A 25,425-nucleotide genomic window follows, 5' to 3' on the forward strand; every position below is an offset into this window, starting at 1 on the left:
CGAGCCGGTGCCCCTGCGAGGATGGAGCCGGTGCCCCTGCGAGGATGGAGCCGGTGCCCCTGCGAGGACGGAGCCGGTGCCCCTGCGAGGACGGAGCCGGCACCTCCAGCGCGCAGGTATGGGGCTCCCTGGGCACGGTGGGGCCGGTGCTGTCTCGGTGCCCTCTTCTAACGCGGTTGTTTACCACTGCCCCCCGCCCCAGCGCACCGCGGAGGCAGCGCTGCCTGCGCAGCCCGGCATTGCCATAGCCGCCCTCAGAGCCGGCCTTGTGCGCCTTTCCCGAAGGGATTTGCTTGGCGCAGCCGCTGTGAGCTCCAGGGAGGACCCGGCCGCCCGCATCCCCACCGAGGCCCCGGGGTGGTTGTGCGGCGTGGGCCAGGCGGCCGCCTGTGAGCAGGGCCGCGGTGGTGCCCCCGGCCACCTGGGCRACGAGGCTCTGCCCTTGCTCTTGCTCGGTGCTTTCCTACCGCCGCCCCATCTCGGCGCTGCCACAGGATGGGCAGAGCTGCGCGAGGCCCCCGCGGTGAGCAGAGAGGGGGTCGCCGCCAGCTTCTGCCTGCTGCTTTCCCACCGTCTAGGGAGGGTCAAATATTTTCCATTGCTCTGGCCTTGAAGAGTTGTTTCCCCATTGCTGTCCAAAATAGCCCTGGGCTGAGCATGAGCTATTTGTGGCGACTGTTTTGGCCGCAGGAATGCAGGAGCCCCCCGGGCTCCCTTCCCGCAGCCGCGCGCCCGCCCCAGCTGCTGAGCTAAAGCTGAAAAAAATTCAAGTGCTGCTGCTTGGCRAAATGACATTTAAACACGGCAAATCCCAGGGCAGCCTGAAGTGAAAGGGCCTCGGGAAGGACTCTAGGACTCTGCACCCAGCRAGTCCTTCCCAGCCAACTTTGTGCTGTCCCCACAGGGCAGCCCTTCCCCAGAGACTACGCCAACCCCTAAACCCCAATTCGCTGCCTTTTCTCAGCAGTGCTAAATAACCACCACTTGGCGCTGCTTTCCCTCTTCCCCAGCCCACCAGCCCCTCTCTGGGGCAGGCGGGGACCCTGCCCCCCCCCTCCACCCCCTCGCATAACCCTTGTTGTCTCAGYGCCGCGCCACAAAGCACCAAGCACTTCTTAGAAACATCATGATTTATTGACTTGTACAACTACCACTTCAGCAGCAGTTTCCTGCTCAGGTGTCAGTGGTTGGTTTTTGTTTTTTTCCTAAGGTACTTTAAAAATGGAAGGGAAAAAAAAAAAGATTAAATGCATATATGGAACTGAACCTACAGTCGAATTCGGGACAAGAGGGCCCCTTCACCCGCGAACGGCACAAGGTGGAGTAAGGGATGCTGCCCCCGCGGCAGGGAGGAAGCCCACCAGCGCTGCCGCCACCGCTGGGCCCACCCCCGGACGGCGACCCGCACGAGCCCTTCCAGGCCGACACGGCGCGGAGACCCCGCGGGCGGACGCGGGCAGCCCGGGTGAGGCAGCCGGCCCTGCCGACGCGCCGCTCCCGGCCCGGGAGCCTGCAGCCGTCGCCCTCCTGGGCCGGGAGGCGCAGCCTTGCACGCCACGACTTGCCGCGAGCCTCTGCCAGCCCCGGCGCCAGCTGCAAGAAGCGGGCAGCCRCCAGGCCGGCCAGCGAGTCGCAGGCAGCGCGGTGGGGCAGGCCCTGCAGCACCTGCCGTTGCCCAGTTGCGGGCCTACAGGTGTGGCGCGGAGCACCCTGGAAAACRGGCCCTCTCACTGCAGGGGTGGCTGGTGATGTCTTCGCTTTCTTAAAGCTGAGCAGGCAGAAAGGTCAGTAACAGGCAGCGAGGAAAACAAACCGACTAACCTAATACTAAAGCAGTGGCTTCAAGCTCCTGCATTAGTATTTACTGTTGAACCTACAGAAAGAGTTGAGAACACAGTGTGCACATCAGCTGTTTGAGAAACGGTCTGGAAATCATGCGTCACATGCCAGTGATGAAAGAAAGCCTTGACACGCTGGGAGAGGACAACAAGCGTCTACAAGCCGAAACATGTACAACTGCAAATATGCAAGTAAGAGCCGGACTCCCACCGCCATCCGCGTTGGCCGGAGGAATCGTCCCACGTACTTACTTACAAGGAGAAACTCGTGCCAAGCAGGGGGTAAAGGCGGTGCTAGAAGCCACAGCAACTCCCTGGCTAACACAGGAAGCATATGTATTCTAGAAACAGAAGGTTAAGGGCAGCAACCCAACCGGCAGGAGGAGGATTTGGATCATTTTGTCTCCTGCGGGGCCTGGCACATCCCTTCCTCCTTCACAGTGAATGTAACAAAGGGCAAAAACCATTCACAGGACATTGTTCAAATGGAAACCAAACGAAACGCATCGTGGGAAAGGAAAAACATGCAGCATCCCAAATGTAATGGGAGCAGCATTACAGCACAGGCGTGCAATCCATAGCTGAATGTACCGCCTAGGCGGAATCCACTGGCTTTTTGAACCGTCTGCAAAACTCAAAACAAGGGTCTCCTCCTGATTAGTGTTAATTTGTTACAAGTTTCTGGACACTTTCAAAATGTGCCTTTGCAAGAATCACACCCCACCCAACCCATCACCCCAAGGGCCCCAACAAAGGAATCCACTCCTGATCACAGCTAGAGTCACTGTTTGTCTTCAGAGATGCTTTGCTTTTTCATTCTTACTCCTCCTCCTCCTCCTCCTCCTCCTCCTCTTCCTCCTCCTCCTCCTCCTCCTCCTCATCATCATCTTCATCATGGCAATGTGTGATTTCCTGAGGCGCCTGAGGGAAGAGGTTGGGTGGTTTGATCTCRCTGATGGAGCGGGTCAGTTGATGCCTTTTGTAGTCAGAATCTTTAAAATCCACGGAGGTGCGATTGCGCGTGGCCATTGGCGACTCCTTCTCGTTGATGTCAACGTGCGTATGCTCTACTGTGGATTCATGTGGCATCTGCAAGAGAGAAAGAGGAGATGGAAGGGGGGGCTCTGTCCCAGAGTATCTCCCTGGTATCTCTCGCCAGAGCATGACTCTGASCTGCAGCGCATCAAGCATGTTGAGCTGCTGCCTTGCCCCCCAAGGTGCCATCCCCGCTGCTGTCGCTCCTGGAAGCACGAACGCACGCAAGCGGAGGCACCTTTGGGCTCCCTGCCTGTCCGCTCAGGTCTGTGACTCACCAGGACGTGGGCGGCTCTGAAGAGGTAGCTGAAGGGGTAGTAGAGGAGGTTGATGAAGGAGGCTGCATAGAGATCGGCATAGCGCATCACCTGGCTGGCAAACAGGGTCTGCCGCGAGCCGCTGCGGAAGAGGCTCCCCATCATCCCGTAGCACATGTCCATGTCGTGGGTCACTTTCTGCAAGAAAGGGCAGGTTGGATGCCTGGGCCAGAATCCAGCACTGCGGAGCAGACCTGGCCACAGCAGCACTGCAAGCACAGTGCCTTGAGGGCTTGGCTGCACGAGACCTGCAAGATCTCCAGCAAGGCTTTCCTGYGCTCCTATCCCAAAGCGTCAGAGCGCAGGCGAGTCCCTGCAAACAGAGAGAAGGCGGCAGCAGGGCTGGGGCCAGCACCTGCCCTAGGCTGGGACCTCAGTACGCAGGGCTGGCTGAACCAGAGGCTACAGCCCCGCCAAGCTCGTGTGGGTCGGCGCCCAGTGGGCACCTTCAGTCAGCACCGCTATTTACATAATGAAGGAGACCATCTATCCAGACCAGGCTGCCTTTCAGGAGTGCCCAGTGGCACCAACGAGCTGGGAAGCTCCTCCATTAGCGTCCATAGACAGATGGGCCTCACCAAGCCTGCTGTGCCCACCCAAAGGCAGAGCAAAGCATTTCAGAGCTAAGCAGTGGCTCAGGCTGTCAAGCTCTTTAGGATCCAATAGGATGAAAAGGGATTTTATGATTGGTACCTTAATGCGTCTCTGGATGGAGCTGATGTCGGGGCGTTCATTGCTGCTACTGTCCAGATGCCTAGTTACAGGCGAGAAGGTAAATAAAATTGCGTGAAAAGCCTTTCAGAAACAGATGTCGTGGGGCAGGAGCTTGGGGGAGGGAGGCTGGTCTGGAGGGGAAGGTTGGTCTCGTGGGCAGCGCCCAGGCCCAAGTCAGAGCTCCTGGGCCCAGCAGCARTGCTGCTAACCCAAGCCCAAGAGTTAGTCAGAGCCACTCATTAGCTGTCCCCAGGCTGGGAGAGACAGCAGGAAAATTGTCAGTGTTTGAACACTTACTTGTATAGCTCAGCCAAGAAAATGTCCAGACTCTGCAGTTCTTCAAAAAGGGCTGGATAATACAGGAAAGAAAGCAAAGTTAGTTATTAAAAAAAGGTAAGTAAGTTTGAACACCTGAACCGAGAAGGGATGAAAGCAAATCTACATGCTGCCCGCACCCCTTGCATGGCTGTGATGGGGCACTGCACTGAGGAACGWGGCACGCCACAGTCCCCACACAGGGAGAGGGTTCACTCGTGCTCCATGCCGCAGGCAGAGCTCTAGACCTGGTTTCTGGCTGCCCCTTTTGTTTTAGAGGCTGAACCTTCATAGCCTTCACAGAAACCTTTTAACCAGCATGGGACAACTTGCATTAACTCCCCCTATTTACACAGCAAAGGGCAAACCTGGGAGAAAAGCAGTAGCGCTGAAGGATGGGAAACACACAGCACTTTGGCAGCAGAGCAGCAGAGGGAGCGGGAGAAAGGTGGAGGAAGCGGCTGGTGAGCAGGGGCTCCCTGCAGACGGGAGACCAATCATGGCTCAGGCATTACAGGGACAGCTAGATAATTTTTAGCAAAGATGCCACAGCTCTATAARGTCAGAAGGACCCTGCTTTCAGGGGAGGATTAGTAGATGATAAACAGCTCAACTGCCTGCASTAGCTGCAAGTTTTCCCCTGGCCAGCACTCAGCTGATCACAGGCAGGTGGCCCAGGGAAGAACAAAGACAAGGCCTGGGACCCTGATGCCAGACCWCAGGGAGCTGCCCCAGCTCCTGCTGCCACCATACAGCCCCAGGCTAGAAGAGCCAAAGGGAGAGGCAGGTGTGGGAGAGAGGCGACAAGCCAGGGTGATCTCTCCCCAAAACCCACTGCCCCAGGGATCTCAGGGTGTGGGAGCAGCACCAGGCAAGTGAGAGCAAAGCCTGGCATGGTGTTTGCCTGGCTGCTGACCGCTTTTGTCAGTCCAGACRTGCAGCTCCTGGGCCAGCTCGGGGATCACCAGAAAGGTCCTCCAACCCTGGCGCTTCTTGGATTTGAGGATATCTCCAAAGATGTGGTCTCCAATGTACAGAATATCTTTGCCTTTGGCCCCCAGCAGGTCACAGACTGTGTCCGAGGAGCCTGAGAGAAGAGGAACAGGGTGGCTCAGAAAGGGGACCCAAAGAGAAACGTTTGGCTTATTTATTTCAGAGTACCAGGGCTAGGGACACAGAAGTTGCATTTTCTTTGAGGAAACTTTTGCCATTAGATGATTACCCACTGCTTGGCCACAATAACGTGGGGACTCTACCTACCCTCCCAGGAGTTCATTTAGGAGCAGCTCTGTCCTTGCAGCTATTTGTGCTACACCCATCTTGGCACTACCATCAGCAGCAGCAGAGGGGCGATGCTGCCTCCCACCTCACACTACAGTGATGGAGCCACAAGCATCTTGGACAGCCCCGTGCATCTCCCTGGCTCATGGAGATGTCTGAGCATGGTCACGCTGCTGGCAGCRCAGTGAGGACAGCGGGGAAGTGTTGCACTGGGCCTGCCACAGCTCTCCCCATTCCAAGCCCAGCCCTAGCCTTTCCCAAACTCTCCCTGGCAAGGAAGAAAAGGGCTTTCCAGGAGGGACAGGTCCATTTCTCCTTCGCTTTGGGCAGCAAGGGAAGTGAGAAACCTCTGGTGCAGTGTGCAGATGGCATAGMACAATGTACTTTGGCAAATGCCCTTGCCCAGTGCCTGGCACAACATGCAGCCACCTAGCAAAAAAGTCCTCTTACAGCCAGAGTGACTAAAGGCCACCAGGGCGTGTCAGAACCACTACACAGGAMAAGAGAAGCTGTTCTTATCTTACCTCCTGAGTACACGATGCCATGCTGCAGCGGGCCAGTGTAGGTACCAATCTTCAGCTTGCCAGTCACCTGGAGAAAAGGGATATTGCTTTGGTGAAGGACAGCTGATGCTCTGGAAGGTTTATGTCCAATTATTTCCTTACTCTTTCTCTCTCTGTCTTTTCCTCCCCAAGGCAATCTGGATGTGGCTTTCCACACACATTTCCTATTACCACCTTCCATATATTAGAGGAACCAGTGAAGCCTCAAGCCTTCCTGTGTCTCAGATAAGGGGGTTGCTTGGAAATCACTAAGAGGAGAAGCCAGCCCTGCTTCTCTAAGGCAGGTCTGGTCTAAACACTGCATTGGCTGTTCCCCCTAAGGGACACAACACTGGAGGTTTTCTTCCTAGTGGTGCATGAGCTCTACTAGCCATAATGCCACCCTCCAAACGCTACTCACCGTGTCCACCTGCCGCAACACGGTGCCTTCCCCAAAGAAGAGGGGTTTTCGTGCATCCACCAGGATCAGGTCGAAGTAGGACTGCCACGGTCGATGGGCACTCCCAGGCTGCAAAGGCAAAAACAAACCCAAGTCAGGCACAACATAAACAAACAAACAGCCACACRGAATTTAACTGGCTCATAGCCGTAATCTTGTGACATTGCTGGTCCATCAAATGAACCAGTTTCCCCAACTAGCACAAGGGGGTGGTGTTGGATTGCCAGTGCCATCTCCAAAAGCATTGTTTTTTGCAGGCAGGCCCATCCCAACCCAGCCTAGCTGCAAAAACTGAGGATGTGGTGTGAGCTGAGAGAACTGCACTGCACAGCTGTGTCACAGCWTAGCTGCTGCACAAAGAGATGCTGTCAATGACAATGCTGCCACTGTTTCTGAAGATGACATCCTACACTGATCCAGACACATGCAACTTCACAGCTTCAGCCTTACAAGACCATGTAGGCACATTTGGTAAGAGTAAGAAAATGCCTGGACTCTGCCATAGAGCACAGCTCCATACCCCAGCCCTGCTCTGTTGACATTGGGTACTCCCAARCTTTTCTTTCTCCATGCTTCCCATCTTTATGAGATCAAGGCCAAAGCAAGGAGGTTTTCCAGTTATCAATTGCTGTGGTTTTCTTTATTCTGAAAATTGCTCCCCTGGCCTTCTTCTACCTTAAGAACACAKTGTGAAAACACATCATTGGTCTGCCAATAGGAGACTGGAAAAGATCGGTAAAAATTCAGTTCATACGTTTGTCTCCAAAAATTTCAGGGCCAAGTTTTGACCTCTGAAAACCAGGAAAAGCATGACTGAAACTCCTGGAGTTACCACAGTCAAAGTACAAAGAGGCCTTAAATATCTGCGCCAGTTTATGAAACTCTTTCATTTCCATCAAGACTTTCTTTTAACAACACCTAAAACAGTGTGCAAGATTAATAAGAAACCTGACTGCAGAATGCCAGAATTAAAATGCAGTATCACTAAAATAATGCTATCATTATAACACAGATTATTGCTTCAAACAGATGATGCCTCTTTTCTCTTTGTTGCATTGTATTCGCTCTGATCCTATTCAAACAGGAYATTAAACAGCAAGTGTATTTTAACCAGATTAAAACAACTAATCCCATACAGCCAATGAACCAGGATTAAAATGCTTTCCAGCTACACAGATAATTAGGCACATTAATTCCTACTAGAACTGCAGTCTAGAAATAACATACCTTTGGTCCATGTGGAAAGTCAAACAGGTAAGTCATAATTTTCTGAAAGACACAAAGGAAATAATCAAAGATTTGTTTTTAAACATACATTCATGACATTTATAAGAGCATATTTTTCTGTCTTCTTTTCAGGTTACAGAAGTTTATTTTTAAGATTTACAAGAAACTCATCATAACATTTGGGAACAACATGAATGTACAGAACTTAGAGTGACAAGAGTTAGAACTGTGATTTTATAATCAAGAACAGTTTATCTGAGTAACCTGCAGGCTGCTTCTGATGTATTTTGCAGTGCTTTGAAATGGCATATAAATCTTTGGCTTAGCCATGTTGACTTGGTTGACTTGACATTCATCAGGACTCTTAAGGAATTGCCCTCATGCCAGCAGCACAGTAGACAGCCCCTTCTAGCTCTTAAACACTTCTAGGATCATGGATTTGGTCACCTGTCTCTCCTCAGAACCACTCATTTGACAGGGAAGATTTGCATTTTAAAGAATGTTGAAATTTAAAATGAGTAACATCCTCTCTTTCAGCCTTTCAACTGCTGAGGAGCTGCGGCAGAGGGACTTAAGCCAGGCTGATGCTAGGCCAGTAGCAAAACCAGGACTATAAAACAGGACTTCCAACGCCTAATCTGCATTCACCATCAAATCATCCTAACACTTAGCTCAGAAAGAACCTAATATCCCATCAGAAGATGTCCTACCAAAATCTGCAGCAATTGCTGGCTCTGTTTATTCCATTATGTACCAATCCACCAATTTAGGCAGCACTTACGTCTGTGTATTTGTAGTCACTGTTTGTGACGAGGAACACCTTGCCGACTTCATTCATGCGGCTGAGCAGCAGAGGCAGTTTCCCCTGAAAGTCACATGCACAAAAGTTAGATTCATCACAGGGAAAATACTACTTCACCGTGATCCCATTAAAAGAAACCACAAAACAAACCAATATGCAAACAAACRTGTACATTTTGCACTGGCCAGAGAGACAGGAAAGCTGCTGATCCATCTAAGACCCCTCCAAAGCACGGCCCAGGGAGGAAGGCAAGTGGGAGCAACTCAGCAGCACTGCGATGCCTTTGTCAACTGCCACRCCAAGTGCCCTACCCATCTGCTCTGCACCAGGCAGACTGGAGCAGTCCCTCCAGCTCCAAGTCCATTCCTAAATGGGCCCAAAGGCAGGTGAAATTTGAGCTTACAGGAGCTCAAGTTAGAGTGTATTATAATTCCAACCTCAAATTAGGGAGAATTTATTCTATTTTTTTGAACCATAAATCTTAGTCCATTGCAAGAGGAGCTGACTACCCCATAGCTCAGTTTCTTAAGAATTTTGCACGCATGTAACTAGAAACAAGTTTAACTACATTAAAGTGATACTGTACTAGCAGAGGAGGAGTCCACAGCATTCATTTAAATTGAAGAATAACTATAAAGTAACTGTGGTCCAGAGGGGCCCTGCACATTGTTGAGAAACCCAAAAGTAAGGGAACAGTGGGGGGCCTACTCAGTTGGAGGTGTCAAAGACACATTCTGGGGCTATCAAGAGACTTGGGTATTGGCTGGTCATTTGGAATCTCTCCCTCAACTCTTTATGGTTAATTAGGTGAAGCACTTTTGCTAGATGGCTAAAAAAGACTCAATCTAAGACACTCATCTGTCACTTTTAAAGGAGAGCTGTGGTAGAGGGATTGCTTGGGTAGAGAAAACATGGATGAGGATCACAACTGCTTTTGCCATCAAAAGAAACAACGTAAGTCTTGCAACACATTCACCTGTATCCCATGCTAACATCTCCTCTGGCTTTTATATTTTTATGTAAAAAATGTGTGCGTGAATACAAAGTCATGTGGCTCACTGGCTCAGAATAAAGGCTGTGTCTGAACTTTCCACTTTGTCTTCAGTTATTACAATAGAAATCACAGTGTTATCTATTTTGTGATTTAGTAAAGCAAATCAGCATGTTTATTTCTTGCCTGCTTATTCAGTACAAAATGTCACGTAGCACAAGCAACCTCACACTTACATCTTTCACCACATACTTTTCCAGATTCTCAAGGGTCTTCTCCTTGAGTGATCCCTGAAACAGAACAACAGAACGCAGTGAGGTGATGGAAACTTATGATGTAAGAGACATCAAAGTAATGCCAACTTTCACACTTCAAAATGCTGTGAAAGTACAAACCAGGGCGAATCTGAACCAGTGACTCTAGAGATGAGAGGCTTTGAGTAGCAGGGACCATCACAAACTCTGTGATCCATCGATTCCCTCACCATGGTAAATAATCCACTTCAACAGCATTTTAACCCTTTCAGAAGGGAATACAATAGAAACAAACAAAAAATAGATTTGCCAAACCAAACAAGACAGTCAACGACCTGTCTCCAACACTGACCATAATGCTTTACTCAAAGGCCAAACTCCAACATGTATCACACAACACTGAATAAGGAAAGAAAAAAACAGATTCTTGACTTCTGCAGGTTAAAGAGATTGCTGCAAGTATAACTGTGAGCAGSGTTCTCCTGTGACATTCTCCATCCCACCCCTAATAGGCCTCTTGAATGAGGAAGGACAAGAAAATCAGGCCTTTAACCAGATGTTAATGCTCACAAAATCTGAACTCTGTGTTTGCATGCAAGTGTGCAAGAAAGATGAACTTCCTCTCCTCTCTAAAGAGAGAAGAGTTGATGAAATTCTCTGTTTAAAACAAGCACCTTTTAGACAATATAAGGTATTACAAGTGTAATATATTTACAGTAAAACCACTCTTTTAAAAATTAGAACAGCATACAAGTTGTGGACTGTAAGTACAAATATCCTCATGGGATCACCCTCTTAAACCCATGAATTAAGGTAAGGAAATGTAATCTAGATACCATAAAAAGGAATAGGAAGTCAAGATGGATATCCTGCAGTACCAGGAGAGCAGTCAAGGTCTTGACTCATTCACATACAACTGCAATTTATTATTTGCTCACTAGGCGGCAAAGCAGGGCTCTTGCCCAGAAGTAGAATGACACATCTTAATTCAAGATTTACAAGCCAGTCCCTCTAACTGAACAATGAGTACAAGAGTCCTGAGGAGTTTTTGTAATCACCTTGTAATGAACCCAGTCAACAGCATCTCTGACATCCTGGAACATACTCCTGAAGGACATGAAGAGATCTCCATCTTTGAACCCTGTTTCACAGCTGTAGGGAAAAAGAAAAGGGATTATCTGTGGCAGCCAATTGCAGCAGGCAAGAAACAAGTGCTGTGGCAGTAACACCAAGGAGAAAGAGGATTCAAAATGATGTTCAGGGCTTGTATTTTCATCTTACAGTAACAGTGGCTTATTTACTCCTTTATTGTAGCTCAGGCTTGAAAGAAGGCTACAACCAGAGTTTAACAAGGTCTGTGTGTTACTCAGGTAAACGCTCTTCATTTAGAATTTTAGGATGCAAGTTCGTAACAGGCCTGTGCTCCTGTAGCAGTACTACAGCTTTCAATGACTGCAACTCTTACTTCTCCCTCACAGTATGATAAGAACAATAAAAAAATTAAGTGCATGAACTGTTTCCATTTTAAGAGAGACTGAAATACTGGGACCAGTTTCTGCTGTACCCACAGATCATCTCATCAGGACTAAATTCATTTGATATCAAAAGAAGAGGCCTGAGCTTTTCTACGCTGAAACCGCTTTGAGAGGCCTCCACTGATATTAACAGCAGCTATATCTACACTGTATTCCGAATTATAATAATAATTTCACCGTATTATCAGCTATGTCAAACTGGAGAGAATACATACCTAGTGTACCTGTCACAGTTAGTAAAGAAATCTACTAGGCAAGCCAGCAGGTAGGTCTCTGCAAAGAAATAAAGCAGAATTGTAAAACAACTATAACATCACATGGCCAGCTAGCTTCGGGCTCTGGGCCTGGAAGAAGAATGTTTAAGCAAACAAAAATAAATCAGAGAGGTAAGTTCAGTAAGACACTAGTAATGCTTTACTGGCTATACAGATGCAGAAACAGGCCCGCGTTGGCTTACATGGGACTCACCTGGTAAATTGAACAATGTGTTCAGAATGTAAAATCTGTCTGTGTCATCCCTCTGGATAAATTTATTTGGGTATTGATCCCGCGTTTCTGGCCTGAGAACAGAAAAGGTAGAGAAGAATGGATCCACATAAAGTAATAAGAATACAATGTGCTGAGCTGCAGAATATAGTTGTACTGGGGTCCATTAACTAGGGAGATTGTTGGGCTTTCATCAATGCCAAGCTTTCCAGCATGTACTGCTGGTGCAAGAGCAAAACTGAACCCACCGTGTGTCTCCTTAACTGCGCCGGCTCCAGCAGGACCAGGCGCAAAGTCCTCATGGCAGAGTCAGCAAAACAAGCAGAGCCAATGCACAGAAACAGAGCAGTCAAGAGTCCACAACTCGACCTTAAGCCCTGGACTGCTGACTAGGGATATGCCTTAAATCATCTGCACTTTCATTGTTTGCTTATCTTAAACTTTCCCCCACTTTCCATGTGTTGTTTTACACTCCCCCTCCAGCTGCTTTCAGCAGGTGAGTGCACGGCTGTGCTGTGAGAGGCTTGTCCRCAGCTCTCTGCGATTAATCAGCAGGGTGGTGATGATGGAAGTCACTCAGTTATTCTAGTTTCCTTCATTTCTGGAGCTTCTGAAGATCACCTGTGACTCATGGAGGAGCCTCAGTGCATATATATAAGGGCTTTTTCTAGATTTTGGTTTTCTGCTGCAAGGACTGACAGGCCTGCAATGAGCATGTCAGCTTGGGGCCCCTGAACTAGTCTGWAATTCCCTTCCATCTCTGTGCCCTCAGAGTAGGGATACATAAGGATTTTCTGGGACACACCCTGCAAGTAACACTGCAGTAATCTTCCTCTGGGGCACTTTCTCTGGGGCAGGAGGAATGCAAAATCAAGGAAGGCTGCAGGAAATGGCACGCCGTGCCTCACTTGTGACAAACTCTAAGGTCAAAAATCCAAAGAGGTAGATTAAGCTTGTTCCTTGCGTAAGCAAGCTCAAGCCCTTGACCTTTTTAGCAATGACAGTAGAGCTGAATGGGCTCATGTGGTGGAGACTCCTCTCTGATCTACGGAGCCCTCGCACAATGGTGCTGTTTTAACCTGACAAGCTGCTGATGTTAAACTCTGCCTGCTCAGGTAAAAAGCCCCTGTATTATCCCATCAATCTGTCCCCACACCACACTTTCTTTTATTCTCAGCACTCTACAGACGTGCCTCTGCTGGTAACGATCTTTTCTTCTATAAACACTCTGAGCGATTTCTGTGTTTGGGACACTCACTGCATCCCCAGTAAGTCCTAGATCTGTAGGAAAACCAATACGGCATCTGTTGTTCGTGGAGTCCCCATGACTCCTCATATAACGATCCCTGAGGATCAGTGACACAAAAAAGCATACGAAATCAAAAAGAACAGCCAAGAGTCAACACTCACCCTCTGAGGAAATTAAAGCCATGTGCACAAACTAGGAGGTTCCCATAGGCATCAACTTTCAAAAGGTTTCCATAGTGGGTATCAAACACCAGGCCCCTGTTAAAAAAGTGATTTAGGATATGAAGAAGTGAGCCTATTAAGCACTGACCATTTTAATAGCAGACCTTTCCAAATCAGCTTCTTTATTTGCATGGGGATGTCAGAATAGAGTTGCTGTTATTATGCTGACAGGGTCCTTATTGTACTTATTTCTTGGCCACAGGTAAAAAGACCTGTATTGCCAGGTTAAAAGGTACAACTGGCCTGCTCTCTACAGACTTGAAAACAGAACCATTTAACTCAGCAGAAGCTTAGCTATACATTTACCAGGGCAGACACGGACCTCTTAAATGGGGTCGAGAATTTGACACCTGTGTTTGTAGTTCGCYGTGCCTTGSTGGGCTGCACGGAAGAGCGAGTTGSGATAAGGGAATTTCTCCCTTCCTTTCCATCTCTCTCTGTCATATACAGAGCCAGACAGGGCATGCAACTACTGCACAAAATTGTTCAGATAGTCCACGTTCCAGCTCAGGCAAAACTCTGTCTCACTTATCTAGTAGCTTGCATCTGCAGAAAGCAGCCTTCCCACAGAAACATCCCTTCCTTCCCTTCCCTGGGATGAGAGCAGTGGATTTGATGGAGTCTTCATCACTGGTTCATGAAGGGCTACCTTCTTGTTATGGGTGTTGGAACACACAGCAACAGTCTTGGCATAAATCACACTGAGAGGAGGGAAGGAAGGAGGCTGCCAAACTGAAAACTGGAGCACTAAGCCAACAGACCCTCTGGTTCAGTCTTTCATAAAAAAGCTCCAAAGGAGCCAAGAAAGCTAAATCCAGCAAAGGCACAAGTGGAAACAACTTAAAGGAACAGAGTTAGGTAAAWAGCCTTGTTTAAAAAACAATGTGCTGCTTTTCACCTCTGCTACCAAAAGACAAAGTGTAAGAATTCAGTAACTTTGCACCATTAATTTTGCYTTCGGCATTTCCTTCATCTGGACAAGCAAATGGGACTGTTCCCATTTTTAATATTTACAGTCAACTTAATTTTCAGGATGTCTCTTATGCACTGGGGACCATGATGTGTTTGGTTTGCCAATACCAGAGGAGAGAATTTGATTTAAAAACATTAAAGAAAAATGTTCTGAGACATTCTAGCAGCCTCATGGACAGTAGCAGCTTTTTATCCCCAATCCAATTGTSTCTCTGCTGTCTTTGCTTTGAAAGATTATTTTTGGACCATGTTTTCAGCAGGCCTCTTCTGCCACACTCCCCCTCTTTGCTGGCACGGCCTCGCGTGCACAAAGGCCCTCCACATATCGGAGCAGTCTGCTCCCTTCCCCAGAATCTGTGGATAACCACAGGCTTCAAAGGCACAATTCTGAAAACCTAGTCTCGTGTCTTGCCTATGAACTTTACAGAACAAATACTCAAGACCTCGAGCAGGCTGGGTTGGTATCTGTTAGTCATTTACCTGGTAGGGAATGCAGGATCATACACAAAATTGAGCAGCTCATGAGGGTATCCAATGGAAACTAATCTTTCTACGGTCAGGTCAAATCCAAGAGATTCGTATTCAGGGGATTTATACACTGTGCCAAGATGAGATTTCAGTTAGAAAATTTGAAAACAACTAGGGGGTTAAACAAGAAGGCAGTTAAAAGTAATGCTCCCGTTTGCCCTCCTCCCTCCTCCACATCACACACTCCCTTTGTCGCTCCTGCCCTTCTCTGCCTTGCATTCCCCAGCCCCGGAGCCACGGTGGAGTTAGCTCCTGCTCCAGGACTGCAGCTGAGCAGAGCCGCAGTTCAGATGTCAGCGGCAGAGAGAAACACACGAAATATCTGTTTGTCTATCACAGCTCTCTGCATCAGGGAAAATGTATTTCAAACGGCAGCTCTTCTCTCTGCAGTTCTGTTACGCAGATGCACAAATGCTCCATGCTCCACCTGCTCATACTGGCTTTTGTTTAGCTGTGTTTTCTCAAAGCTGGTAAAGAAACCAATCAACTTTGGAAGCAAACGTATTCATAGTTAGAAAGCTTCAAACCCATCACTGTTATGCTACTGTTACTGCTCTGGATACAATCCCAAAGCTTAGTACTGTCTCCAGGTTTCATCTAAGGGAAGTTTGTTTGCTGCAAACTCTGTTAGCTTGAAGGTAGAGCTATCATTTAACACATGATTTGTTTGTTAATAATAGCATACGGTACTGTAATCTGTTAGCTATTATCCTTGTGCATCAAAATGCTACTCTTTCAGCAGGCTGACTGTTCCCGCTGTTCAGAGGAGCTGCTTATCTGTGAAATATACCTTAGGTCAATGAAAAACAAATGGATTTGTTCAACAAAGTAATTTCTATCATCAGGCCTGTCTTCTTCCTGCAAATGACCTTTCCATGTACTGGAAATGTAACTATTTAATGAGATCATTTGAACATAATGAGCATTTAAAAGGAAATCACTGTGTTTCTATGACAGATGGAAAACACTATTTCTGTGACAGTATCCTTACATTTGCTGCATGTTGCTGTCTTAAATTTGGTCCTAAGAGGTAAGATGATCAAACATAACTCTTGACTGTGATGAAAGTTACTTCAGTGGGCCCAACTGCTTTAAACACTTGCAAATTTCATACTTAGCTGAGTAAAACACATAAATGTGCAATTAATACAGGAAGCTCTTTAGAAGACAGCCTTCTTTTCCATGAGAGATATCTAGCACATTTATGGGACTCATAATACAGATTAATACACATTTTCTGTAATAACTGGGTAATTACCATTATATATACTGTGGAATACAAGAGCTTGGTCTAACAGGAGAGAACAAACATATCAAAATACTGAGAAATATTACAACAGTAAGGACTTTGGAAAAAATGAAATTGCCCAAGGACTCAGATCATAGTAACCATGGCAGAGGGCTTACTGTTCCCAGGTACCCAAATGGCCTCTGCAAGCTAAAAAGCACCAGAACTCTAGGAGTTAATTTTTCTCCCCAAAGGGCTAACACCATTAAAAATGTAATAAGCAAACCTGTAATATTTTTGAATAGATAACTAAAATCAATAAAGCTGTTATCAAAATCTTTGAGCATTGTGATACCAGTGGCAAACATCAACAACATTGTACAATATTCGATGCACTTAACCTTTTCCATCGTAGATAGGAGTAAGTGACCAAGAGCTACAGTTAACAAAGAAAGCAATGACTGCAAGGCAATCCTGGGGAGTGAGCTAGAGTTTGAGGGAGCAAAAGGCAGTTAGGTGATGAACAACATTGTGAGAGTGACACCAGACCATTATCTGGAAAAAAAGAATTCCTTTGATGCAGGAGAGTAAAGGCACTTCCCAGGGAAAAGAGGAATAAATACTCCTGCACGTACTCTTAGATGGCAAGGGAGGTGCAAAGCTCTCCCTTATTTGAATCAGCCTCCAGGTACCAACTCTGTCCATGAAACTGCTGTATTACTTCTCATTAGTCTCTTAGGGAATATGACCAGGTTGCTAATTCATCCACAACATATCACTCCCCAACAAAATATTTCTTCCAGAAATCCCTGCTCTTTCTGAACTCAGCCACCACAGTGGTTCTGCCCAGGTATGCAAAATCTGAAGGAACATCTTGGTACCTCTTCTRTACAAATGGAAGCGGTTCACAAACAATCCCAGTAGAAATGTTTCCAGGGAAGCTATAGGACTTTCTGTCAAATAACCTGCACATCTTGTTAATGCTCACCACAGAAAGGCTGTGGTAGGATGTGTGTCCAACTGCTCACAAAATGTTCTCACTCAACATCTGCCCTGCTGCACTTCTCTCCCAATCTTRGATTCATCACTACAGATCTCATTTTAACTCTTCGAGCCTACGGAAACAAGCTGAAAGGCCAGTAAGAGAAAGGCTGAAGAACAGATGTTTGTCTCAGTCTTCAGCATTACAAGTCTCTGTGAGGTGATAACTGCCACATAGTTAATCTGAATTTTCCTTTTGCAGGGTATTTTTCCCCTTTACCTCTCAACCTCTGGATTTTGTTTCCCCGATATCTCTGAATAAAATTAAGCTACCAGTTCATTCATACTTCTAGTCTCTTCCYCCTTTTTCTATCACTCCGTAATACCTAGAAAATAAGAACCTTCCCATTAACACATCAATAGAGAGACACTGGAAATGGGACTCCTGGAGGCTAGAAAGGGACAATAAACTTTGTTCTCCAGTTTACTGTGATAGTTACTGTCCAAGATAAACTTTACTTTCATTGGACACACAACTGGGAAGAGATCCAGAGGTCAGTGAGCCCATCTTGACAGCGCTTCACATCGCAGCACACACTGTAGCAATCAGTACAAGACACAATCCACTGACATTTCTTGTAAGCTGGGCAAAAGCCTGTTTTAGGAACACGAGCCTTCCAGGCAAACRACCCCCCTCCCTGAGACCAAGCGTGAACAGGCTGATGCTGCTGCAAGTAAGTACAACAGCACAAGCAAGCAAGACTGCCCTGTTATATGTATTACTAGATAATTTCTCCCAGATGAAAAAAATTATCTCAATATTGTACTCAGGGCTGGTCTCTCCCTCTTATCTTGCTTAGCTCAGGCATCCATGGAGAAAAAGAGCAGAGGACAGATCAATACTTTTTATCTGCAGCTCAGCTGGATGATGAAAAAAATAATCACCTTCCTGGAAAGCCCTGCTCCCAAATCCTAGCTGCCAAGACCACAACTGGAGACAATTTGTAGGCCATAATGATGCTGTGAATGTAGATGATTGCCATGCAGCATCTCCTGTGCTCAGCTTGTTTACCCAGCTGAGAAGGACCCTCTCTCCAAGCACCCACGACAGTGTGACAGGTGAAATATGCACAGCCACAAAAACACAACTGATTCATTTTTAGTGCGTCCTTGTATGTTCTCTCAGCCCAACACACACGATGACAGTGAAACAGAAGCACGTGTTACCACTTATTCTGATTTCTTTTTGCTTTCTTATTAATTGATGGCCACATCTCTGCCACTGTCCCCAGCTCCAAAGGAGCAAGTTACTTTAATAATCTGTGTTCCAAAACAAATGCTTCAGTGGCTCAAGGCAACCAGTACACAGTGTTCATGGATTATGTAACCATGGATTGAGAGAGAAAGAGAACAACCAAAGCTTTAAAAAACAGAAAAGCCATTCGACAGCATTTCATCCTCCCCTTAACATCATCACTTGCCATAAAATTATACGATAGGAAGTTAAAAAGTAGTACCACAGAAGTGAAAGTTGCAAGCCTTTAGGTCTGTGATGAGTGTGGGCTTCCCTTACACGGTACGTGTTAGGAGGGAAGCCAATCTGGAATGAGCAGGGGTTGTGCAGTAAGGTATGCAATTGTCATGCATTTTTGTGGTTGTTTTTACCTTTGCTGCCAAGACACATACAGTAACAATTTTATAGCCTTCCTGAAAAGGAAAAAAAAAATCTCTACAGAGGCTCCAGTTTATGCAAAATGCTGCTGCCCGGTTTTTAACTCACATGAGGCAGATGCAGATTCAGAGTGTCACTCCAGTCTTGACGGAGTTACACTGGGCTCCCCTGTTAAAGAAAAAAATCAGACTGATTTTAAAACTGCAACAGCTCTGTGCAATGTGGGACTGCATATCTGCTGGAGCTCTGTCCTCTGGTAAGCTCAGAAGCCGGCCTGGCAGCTATTCCAAATATACTTACAGCTGATTTACAGAGGAGGCACAGTGGGTTATCGTGCATCCTGCAGGCAAAATTATTTCCTCATATCCACAAAGCAATCTTAGAGATGAGTTCAGTGATAATTAGGAAGAAGAGGCTACAAGTGCATTGCTAAAGTGATACAAACCCTTCAAGTTTTCATCAGACACGGGACGACTGTTTCAAGAAAGATTCTCCTGCTTAGTTTGAGGTTTTGCCATTATCACCCATTCCTCAGTTGGTGAGAGATTGCTTCTTTCAGGGCATTCAGTTTTCTTCATACCACAAAACATCTGCACGTGTCAGCACAGTGACTCAAGAGACTAAGTCAGGAGCTACTCCACGAATCTGAGAATAAAATTTTGCCCCACATTCAGGACACACTTCCAACAGGAGCCTGAAACACGAAGTTAGCTTGATGGAAGCACATCACAGCCAAATCATATACTTTAACACTTACRCGCAAAACCATTGCAGGATAAACCAGGACCAACCCAGCAGCGGTTCATCATATTGTACTGCACAAGTCTGCAAGCACATAAGGTAAGAGGAAAAAAATCTAACCTGCGACTTATAGGTATGTACAGATTAATTAGATAGAACTTTGAGATCAGATTTGCACTAAATACAAAGCTGAAAGAGTTGGAATGATGTTGGAAAAAAGACCCACAGAAAAAGCATGAAGATATCTGGGACACTTCTCAGAAAATAACTGTTCACAGCCTTGTTTTCTTGCAAAATTAATGGCCGGGGAAGACTGTAGTGTGTTTTACTGCTCTGTTTTAAGCAGCAGGAAGGAGAAAGCCCTTCAAGGGCTGCAGGCTCCTTTCTTTGTTCCCCTTCCGCACACAAAAAGATTTCAAATGGAGGTAAGCCAACTTCTCATTGAAGAGGTAACTTGTTTCTTCCAGGGTTTGTCAACACTTCTTACAAGCTGGTCATAGATCATAGGAGAAAAGCAGAAGCTAAAAGGTACAACCACCATTTACTTTTATACTGCTTCAGCTGTGCCACTCCAAGACAAGTACTCACTGTCCCAAACTGCACACCTGCAAATCAGTTTTGTCTAATCATTCCAACTACTATGGATTTAGGGCTAGTGAAAGCACTGGAATGAGAACAGTGACAATGCACTGATTTCCCACACCACTGCGACAGCTCTAAGGGAGCAGATCCTCATTGCCAGTATCCATGGGTTAGGAAGAGAAAGGTGTACTGGGGGACCACTGCAGTAACAACAACAGGGACCTGCTGAGGGAGCAGCTCCTRCAAGAAAAGAGGTAGGGCAAGGATTATTAAATGACGACCTGAACTCTCATTTATCCCTACCTCCAGTTTGTTCCCATTTGTCACYCTCTTTCTCCAGCTTGCTCTCCTGGGATACCCCAGCATCTCATGAAGGAGCTCTTCATTTAACGCCTTCTGTGAGTCAGTCCCTCACCTTTCTTTCCTTCGGCTGCTCCACAGCTCCCCAGAAGGGAAGTGAGAGCAGCCCCAGCGAAAACTACTCACAGTGCTCTCAGAAATCCCCTCACACAAGCAAGAGACTTTGCGGGAGCAGGTGCCTCCTGCAGATGGGACACGGTCTGCCTCCTCACATCACTTGGGCACATACCAGATCGCCTCCTTGCCCTTGCAGGTGCTGAGAGCACTGTCAACACTGTGGCTTTCCCCATCCCTGGCACTGGCGTGTCAGAGGCTCTTGAGAATTGAAATGCTTCAGTCTACCCAAATTGTTTTGGTTGGCAGAATACAGTATGTCTTCTGACTTACAGGTGCTCAGACAAGATCATATGTCTCAAACTAGATGTGATACTCTTCAGAAAGCTTACAAAAAGCTTAAAAAACATTCAGTCTTCGGAAATTTTACCCACCATCTGGGTTCTTCAGAGATCACATGAAGACAGATGAGCCAAAAGGTGGACTGATAATATAAGGGATTTACTCATTTCTCTGAAGCACAGGAAACACAGCCCAATTGCCTGTGTTAAGTCCTGAAGAACTGAAAGTGAAATAACTAGAAACAGGTTATTTCAGCTGCTGCTTAGTCCCTAGAGATTCAGGCATGCAAATCAGGCAGCTAGGGACATATATGGACAGGTGGGTACCTAGTAACCAGATTTATACACTCATCAAGCACAACATGCATAATTAAGCTTGTACAAATGCATTTCTGAAATTACATACACCTCACTTAGACAGTAAGACCCAAAGTGCAGATTTTAAACGCTGATCCATACTTTGAATTGCACCACAAATAAATAATGCAAGCACATTTACGGTGCAGAAATACATATATCAATGTTGTGCTGATGAAAAGTGCTTAGTTAAAGCCTTGAGAATTAAGATCCCCTTTACAATCCTAACCCCTGTGACAGTACAAATATTTATAAATACTGCCCCACCAATGTCTATCAAATGAGATCTTGGACCAGGGTTGCAGGTAAGAGTAAATCTATCCCCAGTTCTCCATTCTGTCAACATCTTCTCTGCAGTCCTGAAGTTCGGCAGTTAATGCCAACTACCGCTGTGACATCTGTGACACAGTCACCTCTCCACCAGCAACCAGTCCGCTGATTATTTTACAGAAGCACCAAATGTCCATTCCCTAGCACTTCCAATCACCCCAACCTGCAACTTCAGATGAGGATCCAGAAGAAAACATAGCATGACCAGCCCCAGAGGCATCTGAGGCACTGGACTTAATTAAAAAATACATCCCACTGCAACAACAATACCAGTTAAACATACTAGTAAGCACTGGGCAGGCATTTCACATACTGCCATAGTTTGAAGAAAGCTTTTCAAGGTGATTGAAATCAGCCACGAGCCCAGAGGTCTGAAACTCCTCAGAAGTAACCAGATAACAAAGAACGCTGTGTTACCTTTATATATAATACCCCCTCTCAATAAGCAATGCCAGTTTTCATACATAATTAGATAAAACTAGGACTTATGCTCTAGGATGCTAACGACTTCCGTGTTTCTGTGTTATAGGGTCTTTTCTAAACAGGGCACATGCTGTCAGGCACTATTAGAGAAATATAATGAAAGAGAAAGCATAATGTTTTAAGCTACGTTCCTCTCTATGTTAAAATAACTCATTGTTCATATGGGAAGTAATCCCAAACGTCACATTCAATTTTTACCACTTAGGTGTTCCCACCCTTCCAGTATTGACAGCAAAGCCAGACTACTCTTCATTTTTGTTTTCAGTCAGCTCTAACAGGAGCCTGGATTCACCTGCAAGTTRTGCAGCCTGGCAGGACGTGGCCATGTTTGCAGTGGAAACATGGCAGAAGAGAGAGTTTTATTCTTCTCTAAGAGAGTCTGAACCCCCAAGGAGGTATCTGCATCAAGGTAGCTTCCATACAAATACGCTCAGCAAATCATGTGGTTTGACAGTCCCAGAAACGGAGAAAAGCACAAACCTCCAGCTCCTCTTCCTACGCATTTCTCTTGCCAAAGACCCATCAAGCCAGCATCCACACTTAGGCTCCTGTGGAGGTGGGATTTTAAGAAGCACCAAGTATCCACAGGTCCTACAGAAGCTGGATGATGTTCTGAACCTTTGGAAGCCAAGACATTCCTTTATAGAGCCCTGGTGGTGTACAGCACTGGTTTCAATAATCTTTGCCCAGTCTAGTCTGTGAGCACGTGCCTACCTCTGCGTCTCACTGGGTTCAACGGAGTCACACATACTCGTGCCATACTGACCTGGGGCCTCAATGCCTCAGAACAAACTCAGGACCTTATTCTGTTGGGTGTAGGCCTTCAATTTAACCAAGCGGTAAAGGTGCCTAATCGTAACCACAAGTACAGCCCAAACGAAACCCATGGGACAAATCATATGTTTAAAATTAGGAGTGTGGTGAATCACTGAATTGCCGATTGTTTATGAACTTTGCTGAACTATGACCATAAGGGATTTGTCTAAGGTCAAAACAAATTGAAAAACAGCCAGGAATAGAACCCAGTCCTCTTGACTCCTGCTTTTCGATTTTAACCACTAGACCACAAATAAAACTACATTGTGTTATGCAAAGCAGACTGGTGATATTTCAGCCTATACTTAAATAGAGATTTTTATAACATGGAACAAACAAAATGGGTTACAACAGCATGTTTTGTCCCATGAATTCACTCACTTTTTCATTCTGAAATGAGAAGAAACTGCTGAGGTATTGATCATAGTTTTTTTTTTTTTAACAGTTTTGTGTAAACCATTTTTAACAATTTTGTGTTTTCAAACACAAAACTGTCTTGTTGTAAGAGAAAGTTCAGCTTTAAACACACTTCAATGCTTAATTGCACCTATTTCATAGGAAGTTAGATGTTTGTAGTCATCAGCGAACAGGACCTTGATAAAACCTTCAGGTGTGTCCCAGGACATTTTCATATGCTGAACATACAAGTTTTTCTGTAGTGCATGAACAGCCAGATCATGCAATAAGGCTCTTGCAGCCTCATATGTTTTTGACAGTAGCTCTGATAGCAGGAAGCAAGGCAAGAGTGAATAATCATCAGAGGGTTTAATCTTTTGGGCCCTGCATATCTGAGCTTCAGGGGCTTCCCAGCTTTTCGGCTTTCCCTTTTCTGCCAGTGCTTCATACCGGGAAAGAGCAAGTTTCCTTGTGGTGACCAACACATACCTTACAGAAGAACAAAGACTCTGCAGTGCCCAGCTGCAGCAGTGCCCACACAGTGGCTATGCACCCACTCTGCAACCTAAGAGCGATGGAAAATTCCTCGCCTCTAATGCTCCTGCAAACATCCCCCAAGTGCACAGCACAGCTTTCGGCTCTAAAGCCTCTAACCTGGAACCGTATCAGCTCTAATTCTCCTACTCAGCACGCTAAAAGGATCTGTAAAGGCAGGATTTGTTGTTGCTTCAAGGACTGACACAGCACTGTATGTTCAGTTTGGCTCTGCACTGCTGAATGTCTACAATCTAGGTTGTTTTTAGCACTGCACTTCTACTTGTTTAACACCAAAAAAAATAAAAGTGTTGTCAGTATCATCAGCTTTAACTCTTCCCAAAGCAGGCTTATTAGTGCTCTCACTGGTAAATTCTAGATATTTTTAGCTGTCTGCTGCTGCATTTTGTTTGCCTTCRATATAACAAAGATTTGGGCTGTTTGGATATGCCTCAGAGTCAATGGCTGGCAAAACAGTCCTTAATGTTGGAAAGATTTCTCCCACTGCATAAAAATGCATGGCTTGAGGTAACAACAACAGCACTGAGGTCAGATTTTGCATGTTGAAAGAAGCGATTCAGACAGACTCTGCATTTTAAGGAAACTTTGGTTTGTCTATTTTAATAGTTGGCATAACATTCATTTGCACTGAAATAATATTTTAAAGAGGATGACTACACAGTCATCTGTTCTTTAATTAGCCTTTTTTATGATTTCCTTGACACATGAAAATTTTTATTTTTATGTGCTTTGCAAGTGGCCTTCACAATTCACCTCTCAGATACAGCCCACCAGGAATCATAATCCCGTACTGGAAATATCCCTATATTTCCATGGAAACATATCACTGTGCCAAAATATGGKCTTAGTTCTTCAACAAAGAGTTTAGTACAAGGGAGAAATAGTTTCACAGGTCTTCATTTTCAAACGTAATTTGGTAGTATCTAGAAATAATAAAGAAAATGCATTTAAGATACAGCTGCCACTCATACCCTGCATCTTAAGGCATTATTCAGGTATATTAGTATCCAAACAGATCTGATTTGTTATTTCTCTTTTTATTGCTTCTGTTTCTCTGTTGTTCACTTTCCCCTTGGACACAGGACCTTTTASGTAGGAGAGGGGAAAAAAAGGGGTAGCAGGTAGTGCAGCTGGCACCAAATCAGGAGTTCTCCAATCTCCTCCTGGCTCAGCCAGATTCATTGCCTGACCATAAGCAATTCACTGAGAGACACTGATCCTCAAGAGCAAGTTTCATTTGTTCAACAGCGTGCACTTGGGYGTATGTGTAGCACAAATGCTCATGCTTTTAATAAGCCTCATACGTAAGTTGTTAGATCGTGTGCTAAAATAAGCATTCACAAAGCAATAGTACACACGCAATCTAACAGTTAAAGCCTTCTGAATATCCAGCTTGCTTTCCTCCTACAGAGCAATCTACCCTCTCCATCACAGGGGCATTTGTAATTTAACAGTACATGTATTGTGGTATGAAGATCACTAGATAAGGGGGTCTACCAGAGTGAAAAATACTTTCATATTTCTATCAGTCTGGCAAATGCAAGAACTGGCTGTTAGTATACTAACAGCCYGCTGACCTAGCTAGGTGTTATTCTCACTTTATCAGGAGCACSAGAGCAGAATACTGCAGCCTTTCAGACCTTCCTTAGACTCTGCGAAGACTTGCCCTTTCAACAGCTTCTGTCTAATGCTCCAATTCACCAAGAATCCATGGATGGCAGATTAGCAGTTTGTCAGCTGGTGATTTACTGGGACAGAGCAA

At 45.9% G+C, this 25,425-nt stretch overlaps 1 protein-coding gene across 4 annotated transcripts in view; it reads right to left on the bottom strand.

The window, feature by feature from the left end:
* Nucleotides 1-1,112: 1,112 nt before the first annotated feature.
* Nucleotides 1,113-25,425, bottom strand: part of NT5C2 (5'-nucleotidase, cytosolic II) — a 63,423-nt gene continuing 39,110 nt past the window's right edge. For all 4 annotated transcript variants that reach the window (XM_085307728.1, XM_085307736.1, XM_085307751.1 and 1 more), the window contains 15 exons: nucleotides 14,720-14,837; nucleotides 13,208-13,303; nucleotides 11,780-11,871; nucleotides 11,527-11,584; nucleotides 10,835-10,928; nucleotides 9,759-9,812; nucleotides 8,511-8,594; nucleotides 7,730-7,771; nucleotides 6,464-6,571; nucleotides 6,025-6,091; nucleotides 5,136-5,306; nucleotides 4,202-4,253; nucleotides 3,884-3,944; nucleotides 3,152-3,328; nucleotides 1,113-2,927 (listed from right to left, as the gene is read on the bottom strand). In XM_085307728.1, coding sequence (XP_085163854.1) covers nucleotides 2,658-2,927; nucleotides 3,152-3,328; nucleotides 3,884-3,944; nucleotides 4,202-4,253; nucleotides 5,136-5,306; nucleotides 6,025-6,091; nucleotides 6,464-6,571; nucleotides 7,730-7,771; nucleotides 8,511-8,594; nucleotides 9,759-9,812; nucleotides 10,835-10,928; nucleotides 11,527-11,584; nucleotides 11,780-11,871; nucleotides 13,208-13,303; nucleotides 14,720-14,837 — 1,544 coding nt within the window. In that variant the 3' untranslated portion in view covers nucleotides 1,113-2,657. The remainder of the gene's footprint in view (nucleotides 2,928-3,151; nucleotides 3,329-3,883; nucleotides 3,945-4,201; nucleotides 4,254-5,135; nucleotides 5,307-6,024; nucleotides 6,092-6,463; nucleotides 6,572-7,729; nucleotides 7,772-8,510; nucleotides 8,595-9,758; nucleotides 9,813-10,834; nucleotides 10,929-11,526; nucleotides 11,585-11,779; nucleotides 11,872-13,207; nucleotides 13,304-14,719; nucleotides 14,838-25,425) is intronic.

This window comes from Rhea americana, unplaced genomic scaffold (assembly GCF_003343005.1).
Source record: "Rhea americana isolate MKP2758 unplaced genomic scaffold, rheAme1 scaffold_104, whole genome shotgun sequence".
Taxonomy (NCBI): Eukaryota; Metazoa; Chordata; class Aves; order Rheiformes; family Rheidae; genus Rhea; species Rhea americana.